General features: G+C 44.1%; 1 protein-coding gene across 2 annotated transcripts in view; it reads right to left on the bottom strand.

Moving 5' to 3' along the window:
- Window positions 1–18,863, bottom strand: part of RORA (RAR related orphan receptor A) — a 374,669-nt gene extending 355,806 nt beyond the window's left edge. For both annotated transcript variants that reach the window (XM_082769295.1, XM_082769291.1), the window contains exon 1: window positions 18,594–18,863. In XM_082769295.1, coding sequence (XP_082625421.1) covers window positions 18,594–18,768 — 175 coding nt within the window. In that variant the 5' untranslated portion in view covers window positions 18,769–18,863. The remainder of the gene's footprint in view (window positions 1–18,593) is intronic.
- Between the last annotated feature and the right edge of the window lie 418 nt (window positions 18,864–19,281).

The raw sequence follows: 19,281 nt of genomic DNA on the forward strand, positions 1-19,281 counted from the left end.
ACAATTAACTTTTTAACATCTTGTCTGGAAGTCACAAGTCGATAAAAGTCAATTGCTCTCAGTTTATCTTTGCCCTAAAAACTGTAAGTTGGGGAAAGTACACCCCAAATAAGCTTCCCACTTTTAATTCTTACCTGTACACCACGCTTATGAGATGCATTCTTTTCCCACTTGTACCGTTAAACACCCACGGTGTAGATATCTGAATTTGCTGTACACCCCGAAACATTGGGCTTCCCTTATGGAATTGTTGTAGTTTAAAGAAGAGGTACACTGAGGGTGATTCCCTGACTTTATTTGGACATCAGCCTTCAGAAGTTTGATCCTTATTTTCCCCTAAAAACACCCACTTCTTTATTTTTAGAAATAAGGGACATTTTGAAGAATTAATTTACTGTGCAAACACCTCTCTATTTTTTGATTAATCCTGTGCAAGCCGACTACCTCACATTCTGTATTTTGGATGAGTAGGAGGTATCAATGTTGCATACCTGAAGACGAGCAGTATTAGAACACCCTATGGTAGCTAACACTGTGGAAAGTGAAACACAATAAGGCTTCTTATCAACTGTGGAGACCTGCCCCTTCCCTTCTAATGCTTTTCAGACAAATACAAAAGAGAAACCTGATGAGGATAGATAACAGACCTTACTTGCTGGTTTGCAAGGAAAACGGCTGAAGCTTCATGGCTTCATGGCCACTGCAAAGTAACTGCACATCAGAAAAGCTGTGAAGTTAGACTTTAAGCAAACTAGGTAAGCATCTTCCACCAATTTGCTTTTGTTATTGGATTTGCGACATGGTAAGGCATTTCTAAGTCAGCACCCATCCAATTTCACCACAGCGTAAAGTAACTACTATCAACATCAAATACCTGAAGCAAATCCCAAAACCCGTAGAGTACAGAAACTCACTCATCTGGTTTCCAGACCTTGGAAGCTTCTCAGGACAGGGCTTCTCCCATCTTCTGCTCTTTCCCAACCCATGTTATGTATTTTCTTAATTAATCAGACATCACACAAACAATATTTTCATACTCCTTTCCCCAGCCCAAGCAGCAACTTTCACTTGCTCTTCAAGAATTATGCTTCCAGGGACAATACCTACTCACGGTACCACTAGGATTTTTCTGCATTTCTGCCAGAACCATTTAATTTTATTGACACAAACACAACCTCCCCAAAAGGATCAAGGGGAAATCTTCTCATGCAGGCAGCAGAATATACCTACTCTTCCTTGTCAGATCTACATTAAAGAGCACTAATCACTCTCAGCGAGAGTGACTTTTTATACCTTAGGTTAGAAACTGGCAGCCCTATCTGCTGTGAAAAATACAAGTTCCTCACTATTCTGTACATTAGGCTGTCTGGGGAAGAAACAGAGTCTACATTCGTTAATTTTTTTGCTATAGCTATTACTGTATTGTTTAAAGCAAATCAATGTGTAATGGTCAAAATTCCCCCCTCAAAAAAATTGCTTTTATGTATATTACAATGCTATAGTTTTGATGGTTTATATATTCTCTGAGCAACTACTTTCAGTTTTTAATTTCAGTTTTGTTCTTTTTGCCCTTTAGGAGCCCATGAACATGGTTTTGGTTGTTTGGATAAGACTATTACTTGTACTGCGTGACTCTCATACCACAACACTGATCGCGTATCCAGCATTACATCAAAAGCAAACAGAAAAGCTGGCACAAATTTTACTTTTTACAAAGTGCAAATAGATTCATTTAAAAGTGAAGGATTATGTAGGAAACATTTAGAGAGCCATTTAAGCCTCTGCATATGTTTATTGCCATTTCTACAAAGCCTACGACGTACAATGTAGACTACACCAGCACTGCTCTCCAGTCTGCTCTCAGCTAATCTAAGCAATTAGGCTTCAGAGCCTTATTAAAACCATTCCTTTCCCTCAGGTTGAGTCTTACAAAGAGTAGAAAAACAAAGCAAACGCATTAGCAATCAGCCTCATGGCAAACATAATAAACTCTGGTCACCATACCTCTTGAAGTGTGGCTGGGCTAGCAGCTTACTTTATCCAAGCACTAGTTGTAACAAGGGCTCTTTCCCCAGTGAGTACTAGATACTGTCTCTTTCATATTCAGAATTGGTAGTAAATACTGCCAAGTCCATAATCTTAGCTTGTTTTCAGGAAACAGCTAACATTACTTGTCAAACCTGTACACAAAAATGTCTTCTGAAAGACCAGAGCTTAAATTTGTCTAGCCAGAAGGAAGGTTGTTAGGACAGCAACAAGCGAAAGATAAATTTCATTAAGCCATCACGAAGTTTACTCACCCTGAAAAAAAGTCTTTGCTATAAATGAGGAATAAGATATATAAGGAATAAATGAGAAATACCTACAGGTAAGATACTGAGAAGGCTGAAACACAAGCAGCACAGATGAGAGAAAGCAAAAATAGTAGAACTAAATTACTCCAACAGAAGAGAAATGAAACAGTTTATTAGTCCTCAGTGGAAGGAGACCTCAATTCCATTTTAATTTCAACACACAAAGCACATAAGCCACTTAATACTCACTCAAACATTATTTTTGTTAGTGTGGTTATCAGTATTTATCTACCGCAAAAAACAACACTTCCTCAAATTCTTTCCCAGCTGTTCATCTTTCAGAAGCAGTACTTCAATGCATCAATTTAGCAATTTATAAGCATACCTGCATCTGTTCCAGTTGCTCACCACATCAATTTTCTAAAACAAAATCATCATCTTGTTTCCATTAATTGGTCATTACAACATGTTGATCTCAGCAGTCCATCATTTGTTATAATTTTGTCAATTAAAAAAAACAACCTGGGAGATGATCTCTGCTAATGGGACACCACATCCCTTGCATTTGCTGTTCTCTAAAACCTTACTTTGCTGTTTTTGAATTGCTTGATAAAATTTCTTATTAAATGCTTTGAATGAAACCTTCATACTCAGGACGTATTGCTGGCTAGCTAATAATACTCTAATTTTAGCTTGGCATCTCCATCTTGCTAACTAGCATTTCATCTTAAATTTATAAAAATCTTACTGATCCCAATAATTAAAAGCTTATATTCAGATGGATCACAGATTTCAAAAATCACACAGACCCATAAAGGGAAGATGGCTTTTCCCAAATATACACTGAAAGCAAATACAGCAGGTGTCACTATCAATCAAGATCATCAAATTGTTGAAAATCCTGAGTTGGAATGGATCTACAAGGATCATCAAGTCTAACTTGATGATGTTCATTTTTTCCTGAAGATGCAACTTCCCTCTAGAGATAGAAATACTTCACTTAAATTTTAATATCCAGCAGCTCCTACTGTCTTCATGTTGGAAAGAAAGCTCTTTCAAAACCTGCTTAGCTCAGAAATAGAAGCTTGAGCAAGCTACTAGTATGAACATACGTAAGAATATTTTTAGAAAACTCTTGTGTTAAGAAAGTGACTTCCATGCCCACTTGGGTCTCATAAATACTAAGAGTAAAACCTACTGCTTCCTTCCACGCTCCAAAACAGAAGAAATTAACGTTGTTTCACTGCAGATTTAACAGACAATACCTGGAAACACTTGCATTAGCAAGATTCAAACAGAAAGAACAGCAGAAGCTTCCCTAGTCTCTTGGGAAGCAGGGTATGCCACTTCTAAAGGACAACGTGTATATATTGAGAAGGTAAGGAAATGCCATTTCAGGAATTGTTTCTACTCCTAAAATGGGAATTTTAATTCAGAGCATTAGTAAACCCAGGAAAAATGCAGAAACTAGACAGTCAACAGAAACCTGAAACATTCTCTTAGTGCTGAATAAAAAGGGGTCTTCAGTATAGCTGACACAATCGTGAAGAATTAGTGGCTGAAAGCCAACTGACAGAACAGTGATGGGAAGTAAGGGAGAGTTATTAACAGGGTCTGAGTGACACCTTTATGTGAGCTCTTCAGATTAAGATTAAATTTGTGATCTGTTATTTGTGGGGGGGAGAGTTCTGAAGGAAAAGCTCTTTTTTTAATTGTTGTATTTGATTTCTGTTTGAAGTATGTGGTGCATTATGCACAATGCAATACTCTTTTATATTAATTACTGCTTTGGGTTTTGGTACGAGAGAAGTCCAAAGCCCACCAATGCTTGGGATTCCATCTCTTCTCCAAATTCCCAACCTCCTGTCCTTTCCAGTCAGACAGCTGGCATCAATGCTATTCCAAATTTGTTCATCTAACTTAAGTTCAAAACGAGGAAGGAGGCAACAGAAACCTGCAGGGTTTTCTTTTAGTTTTATATTTCTATCAGTTCTCTCGTACTCTAAGGAAAGACTTGCAGCTTGTTTCTCTCATAAGAATCTCACCATTAGTTCTCTGACAGCAAATCCACCTGTCAACTGCTGCAAGAGAGCGTGCACCTCTTCTGTAAAGCGGTATTTTCTCCCTTCTCACTGAACATGTACAGATGATGTTGCATCCAGAATATGCTACTCCAAATTTATTGATAAGGCATCTGCTGTATTTTCCCAATGCGACAGAAGATCCATGGAGAGGCCCATCATTTCTAGCTCCATTTTACTAGCTACTACTTTGACTATAAAGTACTCTGATAGAACTCCTTTGCTCTGAAGTCTGTCAAATACAGGTCTTCTGCAATGGTCCCCGAAGACACAAACCAAAAAGCAGGCATCAGCTTTTTTGTTTAAGGCCTACAGCAGTGACCTTGGGCTCTTTAGCTTCACTTAATTTGACTTTGTATTAACTTCAGATTAAATACCAGCCTTCCTTACTAATTTTAACAGTAACACCTGCATCAGCAAGACATGGTAATAAAAAGTAGAAAATTTCATTAATGATATTTTAGATATCTCCAGCTCCTAAAAGTCTCTTTGGACAAAACCTGCCCTTAATCCTTATCCATAAAACAACCACATACTAGGGATCTGAAGTTATGCAACAAACTGTGTTTCAATGCTCTTCGCATCCCGAATCTGAAAATCCACTGGGACTGAACAGTCTTTGATAGCTGGTAGCATGTATTGAGCACACACTTCCATTTTAAGCTCAGAATCTGCAGTAGCATCTGATGTGGCCACCATCAAACTGGAGCCCTTCCAACACCCTCTCATCCCCTAACGGTGCTGAGCCATGAGACACTGACTGGGATCTGCTCCCGGCTGTACCACGTCAGATGTGGCCATGCAGTGACTGCAGTCACCTCACACATGCTGTGGGTGAACATGGGGGTCTGGGGATGTTTCCCTGTGTCCAAAGGAAAACATACCAATAGAAAATGTTTGAAGGCCATGTGATCCCTTCCCGTTTCTTTTTAGGCACAGATTTGATCACATAAACCACATGAAATACTGCTACTAAGAATTCAAACAATTTATGCTTGTTTTTAAGTGCTTCTAAAAGACTTTTTTCCCTTGAAAACTCAATTGCCCCAGTAAGAACTCTTACCCAACACACAGAACTGAATCACCTCCTCCAGTACACAAACCTACACTATGGTTTTTTCCCAACTCTTCCCTCCCCTGACACAGTGACTCTGGACACCTGCATCCAGGCAAATAAGTGCAACACTCAGTGACATGCATTGCAACATCTGCACTCCATCTTCCACAGTTCCACCACGAAGCATTAAACAAGTCCTAAAGTCCTAAACACCTCATTTGCAACATGCACAAGCAAATTTCACCAGCAACAGAAAACAAATTTATAACCACCGCAACACTGAAAAGGAATTTATTTTTCTTTCAACTTGCTCTTTCTTATGGAAAACATCAAGAGGCTATCTATTCCTGCAGTTCCTTGAGTAACATGTTTCTGCAATGTATTAGAAACTGTTCCACAATGCTACAAGTCTACCTGAGTCTGCAAAACTGAATGACTGCCATAGTACTATTAACTGCACATTAGAAGACAAATTACTTCTAATTTGTCTAAAAGCAGGCAAGCAGCCTGCTCAGTCCTTATAAAGGCTGGTAGAAGCCACGCACAAAAGCTTTATCATGTTTTAATCTAAAGTATGCCTTAAATTTGAACTGCCACATTTAAAGGTAATATCAAATTCCTTAATATTAAGAAAGCCTTAATTACTCCCCTTTTTGTTCTTGTTTCACGTCTATAACCTTTGCTCTTAGCAATGTCCAGCAGTTTCAAGTCTCTATGCTTAAAACAAAACAGATTGGAAAAATTAAAAAGAAATGCAAATCAAAAGCTGTGTGTTTACACAGAAAACATTATACTGGAAAGCAGTAACAGAGAAATATTTACTTTTCTGGGAGAAATATCACATAGAAATGTCAGCATTACACAAAAAAACTCAACTGCTTGCATTTATATTTAAATGCGGTTGCAAAAATCAAACTGCATGAGATCAACTCAACCCTGTGCTGGTCTTGTCAAATATGAGGCAAATACGCTCGTAAAAGCAGGTAAGAATTTATACCAAAAGAAGGACCTTTCCCGCCCTCGCCCGCTATAAAAAGCTATTTATCTGTTTCTTATGCAGTTTTAATATCGTTAGTTACATAATGCACCAAAACTTATTTTCTTAGATCACCCCAAGACTTCAGCGTATAGTTTACACGGGATCTGAAGTCTTTCCTACAGGATAAACCGTGTAACTCCAGGGGCCAGCAGCGGTTTAGCTGCCAGTTAGGAGCTAAGCAGGAGATTCTCTAGGTGCCCCTGACGGTTGTTAAGCACCATCCACACAGCACAGCTTCTGCTGATACAGCTGCAGCAGAGGAGTCCCGTTCCTCCCCAGCCCTCACTGTCTCCAGCATGGCTATCTTGACAGTTTTTATGAAACAAAACATTTTTATGCTGACTTAGTTAAACTCTTCCCCTGAACACAAAATAAACTGAAAAAATCTCCCTTCTGCTGGCATAACTGCACACACACCAGTAGCTTTCACTACAGCACCAGTGACAGAGCACAGGTTTTGCATTTCCTGCACCACCGAAGCGCACAGATAGCCCAGGGACACATGGCTGCATGGAGCTAGTCTTACCAAAGGATACCTAGACTAGAAGCTGTAGAGTAAGAAGGAAAACAGTTTAGGCATAGTTCTTACTTCCTCTTCCTCCTCTGACACCAACAAATAGAGTAACACCAGGCTTGTACTTACCCCTTCCTCTGTTTCCTATAGGAAGCAGGATCGAACCAGGTAAGTGTGGATGTGCGTTCTCTGGCACTTACCAGCCGGCTGCTGCCAACCCACTCCCCAGCCAGAGGCACTGAGGGGCCATCTCTCACATAGGTCCTGCCTTTTTTCTGGCCTTGGGATTTGAAGCTCAGTGTGTCTCAGTCAAAACCTCCGTACAGTGCAGCCATTAGCTATTTCCACAACTTCTCAACCCTGATCATGATCTGGAGAGGCCCTAAGGAGTCACATTATACTGGCATAGCAATATACAATCTTGGTTATTATTTCCGTGCAGGGAAATAAGAGAAAATTAAGAAAATCACCAAAATAGAAACTGAGTCCAAAAAGTACCATGCTGACTCTGATGTCACATCACTACTTTGTCCCTTCCCAAATATTTATTACAGTAGAACCATAGAAACATTTAGGTTCAAAAAGACCTCTGAGATCATCAAGTCCAACAATAGCATGGGATCTCCTAATTAAGCTGTTGCTCAAACACAGTAAGATACTCTTTTTACCTTAAGTACATCATGTCTGCAGTAATTTCATTCTAGTTTTAGACTTTTTATGTGACAAATACCGTCTGGGTAGAAGAGCAGTTATAACTGAGTGTCTTGGAACATGATGACACTAAGATTAGAGTAAGTCAGTAGAGGTGAAATACCCCTGCAACTACACTACATTCTACCTACAAGGGAGGGAGGAATAGGAGGGACTGGTATACAAGACAGGAGTTTAAGAGACTAACGTGAATCCTGAATTTCATACACACCGCTTCAAAGCCATCGGACAACTACTACTTCAAATGATTTCTTCCTTAAAAAAAATATCTAGTAGTAGCCTCTTATATGATGCTTAGCACTCTTCACAACAGCCAGAAATCTGTCCCTGAACTGCCTACAAGAAGGTAGATGTAGCCCTTCAGTCACTGCAAAGGTTTTGGAAAGGGAACTGCACAGCTGCCTAGGAAGTTAATTTTCAAACACAAGGGGTATCTTAGTAGAATCTACCAATCTCAAACTCTTCCCTTTGATATAAGGCACAAATCAGAACAACACAAACCTTATCAAGGGAAGCTGGAAACTTGTCTCACCATCTAGGTTACAAAATGCATTTGCTTCATAGCACTCTCTCACAGCATCCCCCTGGTTAGATCACAACATTTTTGTTTATTTAAGATAATTTGCACTTTCCTGGACCATATAAACAGGCTTAGATTTTAATCTGCTCAACACACTGTGCGGAAGGGCTTCTAATTTTACAGCACCGACATAAGACAAGTAATTCGTATAACACATTAGCACATCTATGGCAAAAGCATTTAGTCAGAGCTCATTGGGAACAATAGGGTGCTGAAGCAAATCTGAGTCAACTGTTTGAGACTCCATCGTCCACTAAAAATGTTTTATTACATTCCTCAGTAAAGACAAGATCACAGAATATTCATTTATGAATTGTCCTGAGGCAATAATGCAACAAAATCCTCTGCCCCTCAATAGGCACTGTAGCTTCTCCCCCTACTTGAGCCCTTTTCCAAACGTTAGGGTTATTTTTCAGGCTGTTCTCTAAATCAGTCATCTTTCCGTTGAGCCCTTTCATTACACTTCTTCTTTAAGTACCACGTCTTTCTTTTACTGTTCATTACCCTAAACTACAAGCTCCCCTTTGGCTTCACTTACTTCCTTTCTGGGTTTGTTTTTGCATTTTTCTATTGCTGTCCTTCCAGAGCTAAGTCTGCTTCCCGCATGCATTCTGCTGTGTGCAGACAAAGGCAATGCAACAAAATATTTTGAGTATATTGGCACAAGTCCCCACCTAAACACTTGTGATCATTTGCTCTCAAATCCCTGAAGACATTCTGCTTTGAACTGCTGCTGTGGAAAAAAAAAGAGAGAGAGAGAGAAAGGATACGCGAAAGAAATTCAGAAGGGAATTGCCAATTCCAGAGATCTGTGACAAGCCATTTCTACAACCTCTAAATTGGGCTGAAAACAACAGGAAGGGGGACTTGAACTCCAGTCAACCATTTCAGCACACTGCTAGAACGGAGAAGCCCATCTCTGGGACAAAACACAGCCTGCTAAAAGGAAGTTTTTGGCTGTTTGGAAACCTAGCTGATCCTGGCTTTGTCCAGAATATTTTGTCCCTATCCCTTCTGAGGTGAATGTGGTACAGGAGGGTGTTCTTTGGAGAACTGAAACTAAATATTTTAGAGACTGAACTGCTTTATCCTCTAAGAGATACGGTCACTGCTGTGGAAAATTAATGACTAACTGGAATTTCAAAGGAATTTTGTTTCCCTTTTAAAAATAAATAAGTATTACCATCCCTTGATCTTCTGCATATCCTTGGATATTGCACTAATAGTCATACCAGAGCATATCTAGGATGCTGTAATTTCAGTAGGGTGTTAAGGTCAACACAATTATCAACTGCAATTTCCTCACTAACTGGAGCCAGGAAGCCCTAAAAAGAGGTGAAGTTCTTGAGTGTAATTTGCCTGGGGTGGGGTGAAGGCAGAGAACTCTGTTACAGTCACACTGTTGGACGAAGCCAAGCTAGCATAAACCGATTTTGACAACTAGCCAAAGTAGTTGATATGGACACCAGTAAGCCAGGTCACCTCAACTGTCAGCTTCTAGATTTTCTACAGTTAAATCCTTACGGGCTGTTCTCCTTTCCCTCCTTCCTGCTCTCTAGCAGGACACAGCAAAACGTTCTGCTAGGAATAGAGCTAAGATTTCACCAGTTACAAACTTTTACTACTCCTAGCGAACACATTCCATATACAATGACAGACAAGTGCAACTCCACACAGGAAAATTCTTGCTCATCTCCTAACAACAGTCCTTAAATGAGGATATACATTCTTCGCCAGTGATGGAGCTGCAATATGATCCTGGAACTAAAATTATAGCAGAATAATAATATATCTGCCAAAGTAACTACAGTTACTCACCCAGTGCTACCTACCCTGAAAACGACAGTTCATTCATCTCTTTTCCAAAGCCATGTCCATTGGTATTAGAAGTCCATTTTTCTTCAACAACCTTACAGTGCAGTTCTTCATTGCTAGCAGTCCTCCCTTGATCCTTAACACACATGCAGCTTTGTACATTTAAATAGTATCAGTGACATCAACAGAATCATTCATGATGCTTGGTATTAATCACACATAGAGACTGTCACAGGATCAAGTCTTCTGCCAGCAGATCAGAACTCTTAATAGCCAAGAGTAGTTTTCAAGCTGCTAACACAACATACCTTAATCTGATCTCTTTCAGATTGCTGATTGTGGAAATAAGGTTACTTCAGTTTTTAAAAGTACATGTGATTTGAGTAGAATATCATATATCACTGCAAATATCAAGAGTGTTGAGTGATAACATCTTTAGAAATGACTTATTGGTTTGTTTTTAAAAGACTCTCGAAGTCTAAAGACCAACTGAAATTACAATACCACTACATTTTTCTTCATTTACTATTCTTCCAAGCATCAGCCCTGGAAAGAGTTGCTCTTGTGCTTTTGCTAACAGACTTCTACGTGCATTGTCTCAAAAACACTATGATTCAACATCAGATGCTAACAGTTCAGAGTACATTCCAATGGAACTTCTAAAAGCTCACCTGGTAATAACCCAGGCAGAAAAAGACCCTTCCTAACTTCTATAATCACAACACAAACGACTATAAAACTGCTCTTAAGATTACACAAATGAAGGATGATGCAAAGAGAGGAAGGATTTCTGTTATGGCCCAGTTTCATTTGAGATTGGTTTCATTTTATTTTATTTTTTAATATACACAGGATTTAGAATTTACTTTATACTGACAGTTTTTGACTTCAAGTGCAGTATTAAGAAAATCTGTATTTTAGCTTGTCTTATAAATTTCAGTACTTCTTTAAACGTAATAGTTCAAATCTTACCTTTCCGCCCTTAGTTACAGATGCAACACAGCACAGCCCTCTAACTAATTTGCATTTGATAGAGACCTTTGGCAAAGTCATCCATCAGTTCACAGAGACACATTTTTCCCACCTCTACCTCTGAAGAGAAACTACGAGGTGAAATCCTACTTTAAGTATTTTCACAGTTCCATGACAGGAAGAAAATAAAACCTATAATCTGTATTTCACAAGCCTTGGCCTTGGTTTTATCCTTGACTGTATCTAACAGACCTTGCTTCAGTACCAGAACAGTCAAGTCAAGCTCTACTAATACATAATTTAAGTTTTCCCCATGGTGTCTACAGTTCTGCAAATGCATGTAGCCCAGAAATATAAGGCATACACTTCTATGTAACTACGGAAAAAAATTCCTCTCTCAGATGTGAGGAGTTGGCAGTGCATTGGAGGTATACTTGATAGCTGTTATGCCAAATGGTCTACCTCTTTCCTGATCTTTCATTCTGCATTCTTTCATCCGTATTCTCAAAGCCGGCCATAGCCTTCTCAGCCAACATTCACCACTCTTCACGCAAATTGTCTCTTTGGACAAGCATACACTGGGACAAGCACACATTGTTTAAGCATGCTCAAGTGAGTTAGAAAAGAATTGGGGGGCAGGGGGCACCTGTTTCTTCAACCTCCTTTGAGGAGTCCAGGAGTTTTCATTGCCACTGCTGTTTTATATTAAGCACTTTCAATCCATTTAAACAGTTGCAGGACTGAAGCTGACAGACATATTGTCAATTAAAGCTGTAAATATCCCACAGTCTGTACAAAATGAAACATTTAAAAAAGAACAGCAGCACCACAGTTTTTCACTCCTTGATCACTACACCTGCCTCATTAATCTCCTGTACCCATGTGAGGTAAATACAGAGTACAACTACAAACTAAAATCAATAAAACCTTTAAAAAGGTTTAATTTGATTCTACCAGGGAGGTTATCATAATCCAGCTCTGCTTTCTCACATTCTGCTAGCAATTTCTCTCAGCTCGGTTTCAACCGCTAACTTTGTTCTCCATCTCACTATCTATCTATCACGCTGTTATAATGCCAGCTCAAATGCTGTTTGTAACAGCACAGCAATTTTTCACGAGTTGCTAGCTTCATAGTGTGTTCCTTTAGAAATGCACGGAAATTATTAGATTAAATTACAAATGAAAGCCTCTGCAGTCAGTCATGATTACTGGGGCATTTATATACATTCACTTGATCATGAATTTTAACATTTGTTCCTTCGCATCCTCAGATCTTCTGTTTATATTCTATTTTGCAAGACTGTATGGAAAGTGAAATTGAAGACAACTGGAAGATAGCCACCGATTTTCCAAAAGGAAGGCCTGTGACACGCACGCACCCGACGCATTACTGGCCTAGCAGCAACAGATCCTCTCTAACCATTTTTTAAACCCTCAGAAATATCCGGACACATCCCAGAATACAGGCAGCACTTTTTAAAGAAAGCAACTGCACTGAAATCTGCCTCACAAAGGAACGACTGCAACACCCAGCTCTCTCCTCAGTTCTGTAACATTTCCGACACCAGCACAGACCAAACAGTGAATATGCAGCGAAATACCTGAAGAAAACACTGCGAATACTGCAACTGGTGATCACAATATGGTAAACAGCAGGATCTTCGATTACCTCACTGCTGCGGGTACAATTTCCAGGTATTTTAAACCAGTTTCTTGACCATACACAGGCACTGAAAATATCCAGTAATTTTCTACAGGAATAGTGCTGTTTGACCCAATTCCAATGTAGATAATTATATTATCTGTACCTAAAATCCCTCAGAGTGTTTCAATCAGGTATGGTATTCTTCACTTTCTGTTCTGATCTGCTTAGCATGGCTGAGCACCATTAAGCAGCTGTCAGATTCCACACTAGAAGTGGCTGGATTTCAGTAATAAGCAAAATGGTTCCCGATAGTGTTTAAAACACCTGGGGATCCTTCCAAATGAATGGTGCAATGAGGCTAAACTAGAAGATTAAACTGCCGTAAAATAAGCCCCACAATTTCTTCATAAAAGTACACACCCTAATACCTTTAGTCTCTGACGAGCTCAGTTGTTGCTGTGCATGAAACATGCCTAGATGAGTCTTCAGATAAGAGTATGAAAAATAATTCACAACCTTTACATTCAAGAAAGTATAGGATTAACCCCTCCTAACCTACAGCCCAAGCTATTCTTGTGTTTCTATCAGCACAGACTATCTACAACACATAGCTCAAGTACTAAACCATGAGTCAGAGAACAGAAGTACGTTGGTTCAGCTATCAAAAAACACAATACCAGCCTCTCCTCATTTTCAGTGCACGGAGATTTTATAACCAATATTTAAAGAAGCAGGAGAACTACCTGAACACGAATGCATTTAGTTAGAAGAGGCCTTCCAATCGTCAGAACAGCAAAGATGTAGAAAGCCTTCTGTGTCAAAACAGTAAGGCCAAAAAAGCTAACAACTTTTCAAATGAAGTTCAGTTCATGACATGAATTGTGTAACACGGATCTAGTGACAGTGCAAGAATTCAGCCTCTGTGCTCTGCCAAGCCCCCCTCCATGCATCTGCGAGGATCCGTGCAGCTAAGGAGGCACGAACTGGCTGCCAGCCGTGGATACACGTTTTATTCTGAACACCAACAGCTCTGTAAAATATGCTTCCAGAAGTGATTATCAAGGCTACAAAGACTGCAACAGCAATAGGGGAAAGAGGAGATAGTTGAAAGAAACGAACAAGAAAAAGAAAAATGGGACAGCAGAAATCTGCCCATGAAGTGTGGATGCGATGCTTCCCCAGCCCGACTTGTATGAACTTGCATTTCTATCAATGCCAGAGAAATTCAGGAAACCTACGGAATCTCACTAGGGAGCTCAGGTCCAGGCGTAAGTGTACGGTGACAAACTCAGCTCCACTTGAGAAGCTGTCAGTGATCCCCCCCATCCTGCCCGAGGAATTAAGATGGTAGCGAGCCTTGGATGGCACAGGTGCCTGCAGCTGAGGGAAGGCTCTGGGAGGGACAGGCAGCTGAGGAGGTGGCACAGCTGACTCAACAGAGAGGGAGGGCCCTGAGTCGAGTGCACTGCTCCCTTCTGACAGCTCCCTGGGAACTCTCGGGGACCAGCGCTCTCCTTCCTCTGCCTTCCGCAACTGTGGGACGCCGGCTGCTGCTGCCTCTGCCCACAAGCCCCTCTGCTTCACATTTACGAGCAAGGAAACACATGGCCTGTAAGCAAACGTTAAGCTACAGAGCAGCCAGACTTGGCAGCACATTGAGATATACCCCAAAATATATATATATTTTTATTTTTAACATCTTGTCTTCTACAACTGTATGCTACTGAAAACTTGTTCTTCAAAACTGTTTCAGCAGAGAATGGATCACCAGCACATGAATTGATTTCAAGGGAGATATAGATAGCACAGTAATTTAAAACTAGCTTTTTTTCCCCCTCTCTTTTTCACTGGGATAGCTCTCAGATTAAATCCACTGAGATCAATTGAGACATTCCAGATTTTCCCCAATACACATTTTTGTAGCTTAGAAAACAAATACAAGAAAAATCACACAACCTCCCAAAGCTGAAATTGCCCTTTCCATTCAAACACAGCGCTGTACCCAAAACTGAAATTGTCACACAGCCCGTTAATCTCCATTACAAAACACATTCTTTATTTAGTAAAATCACAGCATTTAGTTGAACGATAACAGTATTTACATACTGGTTTATGAGCTCCTGAGATGTTTCTCAAGCAAATAAAATCAGAGAATAGGTTACGGTTTATTGAAATGAGAGCTGCACTGTTCCTAAGAGAACAACATACTGCTGCTATCATTGCTCCTATGCTACAAGCATTTAAAACATCGATGTCCTTTAAAGGATTCATAGCACATATAATACACCAAAATATAACTAAATCAGTAGTGCACAAAGCATGGCCCTCTATGATGACAAAGGCAACCTAAATAATCTCTAGAACATACCCACATTTGAACACATCCAAAGACCTCTCCCAAAAATGATGCATCAATTTTTTTTACAAGTATACTCTGTGAAATAGTCTAAACCCAGAAAGGCAGAAAATCTAGCAGTAGAATATTTAAAGAAAAGAACAAAACAAACCTACTGATATCACTATTAACAAAGTCACATCCTCACTTGTAGAGCATCACCCCAATTAAAATGAAACTGTCAAAAAACACAACCAGCACCCCAATCTACCAATAAAAAAAAAAAAAAAAAAGAATTTGGCTGAAAAGATGACATTAAATTCCAAATAAAACAACAAGATTGCTGGAAAACAGTGAACAACAGTTCAACAGCAAGGAAAAAAGAATACAAGTACCTACACAGCTTAAGCTTTCTATTAGAAAACACCAGATACCATAAAGATATGTAAACCTAGCATCTGTCACCGCTGCCAATGCTGCCTTTCAATTTTTTTCCATGAGATGTCCTCTCTTGATTGACTGAGACCAAACACTCAGCTCTCCAAAACAGAGCATTTTTTTTTTTATCAGATTAAAAAGCTTTTTACATACTTTTCATTTTTTATGAGGCAACAGTTCTCTATTAAAACATAGCTTATTCAATTATGACTACTTTTAAGTGGACTAGTAGAACATGAAGCCTTAGACTGCAGCACGGGCAGAACTCCACAGATGTCAAAGCCTGCAAAGGGTAACAAATGGCACCTAGAGTCTCAGTCCAGGGTCATAGCAGGTGAGCGAAGCATTCTTGCTGCTTCCCATGGAAAACTACAAGCCCTTATGGCAAAAAACACACACAGACTGAGATTTTAACCTGCTGGACTGTGATGGCTCTTAGGGAAATCTTAATCATCAACGTTAACAGTAACAATACTCTCTTCTCTTGGGAAAAAAAAAAAAAAAAAAAAAAGAAAAAAAAGAAAAAAGGGCTTTACTAATAATTTCCCACTTGTTCCATGCATGTTGTCATCTTTCTAATAACCAGTTTTGGTATCAGACTACAAGAAACATCCCAAAGTACGCCAGCATACATGCATGCACGCTCCCATCCCCTAAATAAATCGGGTAACGATTCTTAGTTTGAGTGGTGCTTTTAATTACTCCTGAATTTATACTTTCCATTAAGTATTACACACTGTGACAAAAAGAGCATAACCTTAACAAAATAAAAATCAAAATACTTAAGGATGTGGCACTCCAAATATACATGTGTACCAAGGAATAAGGTATTTTGAAATGCTAGCAAAACTAAAGCTGCACTCAGTAACTTAGTCTATGGCAAATTTCCCCATTTGTTCTTCATCAATAGCTTTTTCTTCAGTGTTGTTTTCTTCTTCTAGATAAGCCGGCTATTATAAATTCTTAAGTATCAAAGCTGCTTTGCAGCAGGTGCAGCTATGAAAATAAAGGGTACAAAACAAACATTTCTATTGTTTCAAAAGGTTTGCTGAGTCAAACAAGGATTCTTACAGATAGACAGGTGAGTGCGGGTGTATTTGTGTTTACTGTACCACTCCTCCATACTGACTGCACAAAAGTCCAGATCTGCCAACTTGGAACACGATACAGAATCACAACCCAAAGAGGCAAATTCTTCGAGTCAATACACAGCTGAACGTATGAGCTTACGATGCAGCTGTTCTAAAAATAAATTCACCTATACTCGTCACGCATTAAGGTCATGCTGTTGCCGTAAGAAATCCAGAACCACATGAAAGAATCAGGATTCTATCTCAAGAGTGGGAAAAGAAAAAAAAAAAAAAAAGCTGCAAGTCTCTGGGGACCACATTGCACGTCCATCCAGTCCTGCTTTCAGGGCGGCTGGGCTGGCAGCACCGCGCTGCCTTCCCGCAGGGCGCTGTGTGCTGGGCTTTCCACGCCGGGCGGGCGCTCAGGGCACTTTTATTGCCAAAGCTCCGATTTCCGTAACGCCGGCCCCGACTCCCCGCCAGCCCCGCTCTCCTGGCGGCCCGCACTCGAGGAGCACGCTCGCGTTTTCTGCCAGCTCCGTGACATCAGCCGACAAACCCAAACACTCCGCCGGCCGCTCCTCTCCCCGCAGCCCCGCCGGGACCCCCGGCGCCCCCTCCCCGCTCCCCGCGGGCCGTTACATAACGCGGCGCGGCGCCGGCACGGAGCGGCCCCCCCCTGCTCGCCAAGAGCCGGCGGAGGAGGGGCCTGGGGGTCAGCGGGGCACCGGCGGCACGGCCCCGGTAGCTGGGGGGGGCCGGGGGAAGCCCCCCGACACTCACACACACACACACACAGATATATACAGGCACACACGCGTTATGTAACGCGGCGCCGGGCGAGGCGCGGGACCCCGCCGGCAGCAGCCGCCTGCCCGGCTGGGGGGGCCGGGGGGGGCTCGGGGGGGGCTCGGAGCCTGACGCCGCCCCGGAAGGTCCCGGCCGCCCCCCGGCACATCGCGGGCGCTGCGCCCCCCCCCCCCCCGGCGGGCACCCCGTTACATAAGGGGCGAGGGCCGCAGCCCCTCTCGCCCCACGCCCCCCCCCCTCCATCCCAAGGCGCCCCCGGGCGCGGCCCCCCCTCGGTTCCCCCCAGTGGGATGGCGGCGGGGAGGGGGGGTGTGGCCGGGAGGGGGGCGCTGCCAAACACTCGGCAGCACATGGTCAGCCATGTTCCAGCCTCCAGCCGGGGAGGGGCGACCCCAGCACTCCCCCCCCTCTGCCGGTCGCCCCTCTCCCCCCGGCAGCCGCTGGGGGCCGCCCGCTTTGCCCCCCCCCCCCCCCAGTCCATCGCCCCCTCACCCGGCGCCTCGGCCCCCGGCAGGGGCAGCGCTTGGCGAGCAGCGGGGCTCAGCCCCCCCGCGCCCCCCTGCACCCCCGCACCGAGCCCCCGGGCACCGCGGCTCGACCCCGGCCGCCACCTGCGGGACGGGGGGGGCCCGGAGCTCCGGCCGGGGGGGCTCCGCCGCGGGGTGGGCGCGCTGCAGCCGGGGGCCCCTCGGCCAAGTTGGGAGCTCCCCGCAGCGGCGCTGAGCCGCGGGCGGAGCGGGCACGGAGCGGGCAGCAGCGCGCCGCGGGGAGCTGTCACGGGGAGCCGGGCGAGGGGAGAGCGAAGCGGGAGGAAGGGAAGGGATGGGAAGGGAAGGGAAGGGCGCTGCAGCTTTAAAAGTTTGTTCCCCCGGAGCCCGGCGCTCGGGCTGTTGCTTTATATATTTATCAAATTATGTAATTTCGGAGCGCGCTGCCCCTCGGCGCGGCTGCGAGCGGAGCGGAGCGGGGCGCAGCGCCCGGTCCCCCCGGCGCGCCCGTCCCTCCTCCCGCCGCGGTCGCGGAGCTGGAAAAGTTTGCGAGGGTTTGCGGGGGGCAGGAGCGTGCCCAGCTCGCGTGCGCGGCCGCGACGAGCCCGGGCGCTGCGGCGGGGGAGCGGAGCGGAGCGGAGCGGAGCGCTGCCTGGCCCCTCTTCCCCCTCGCCCCCCTCGCCTCTCCCTCCTCCCACCCGCCCCGCTCCCACTCCCCCGGCCCCCTCCCCCCGGTCTCCCTACCTCTGCTGCCGCTGCCGCTGCTGGAGTAGCTCTGCCTGCGGCCGGTGGCCGGCGCATCGCTTTTCCGGGCCGGCTCCAGGCTCGCCGGGGTGTCCCTGGCGCCGGCGGCCGCCTCGGAGACGCTGCTGCCCGGCTCGCTGGCTGCGGGATCGGGGGCTGCCGGAGCGGACTCCATGTTTTTCCCACTGTAGATCGCTTGGAGATGGCGAGCTCCTCCACTCCCTCTATCTTCTGTTTCCAGCGCGACTCTATGGTAGGGAAGCAGAAGGGAGAAACGCGAGCGTGCTCCAGATGGGATGTGAGCGTGCCTGGCTGTGACCACAAGCAGCGCTAGCGAGAGCTGCGCACCCCCCGCCCCCGCACCCCCCGCGCTCCCCGCGCCCGCCGCCCTCCGCCACGGCCCCGGGCGGCAGCGGGCGGCGAGCCCCGGCCCCGGCCCCGGCCCCGTGCGGAGCCCCGGGCGGGCCGATGGAGCGGCGGGCGCCGCCGCAGCCCGGGCTCCGTCGGGGCCGGGACCCCCCCGGCAAGGTCACGGCGTTCCCCGGAGCGCGCAGCCCCGGCCCCCCCCTGGCCCCGCGGAGCGCTCGGGCTGCAGCCGCAGCAGAGGATGCCCCCCGCGTGCAGCACCGCAGGACCCCTCCGCTCTGCGGCCACGCAGGCACATTTCAGACAATACCTCTTTCAGGCA

Source organism: Aythya marila (genome assembly GCF_965140915.1).
Source record: "Aythya marila genome assembly, chromosome: 11".
In the NCBI taxonomy this organism is placed as follows: domain Eukaryota; kingdom Metazoa; phylum Chordata; class Aves; order Anseriformes; family Anatidae; genus Aythya; species Aythya marila.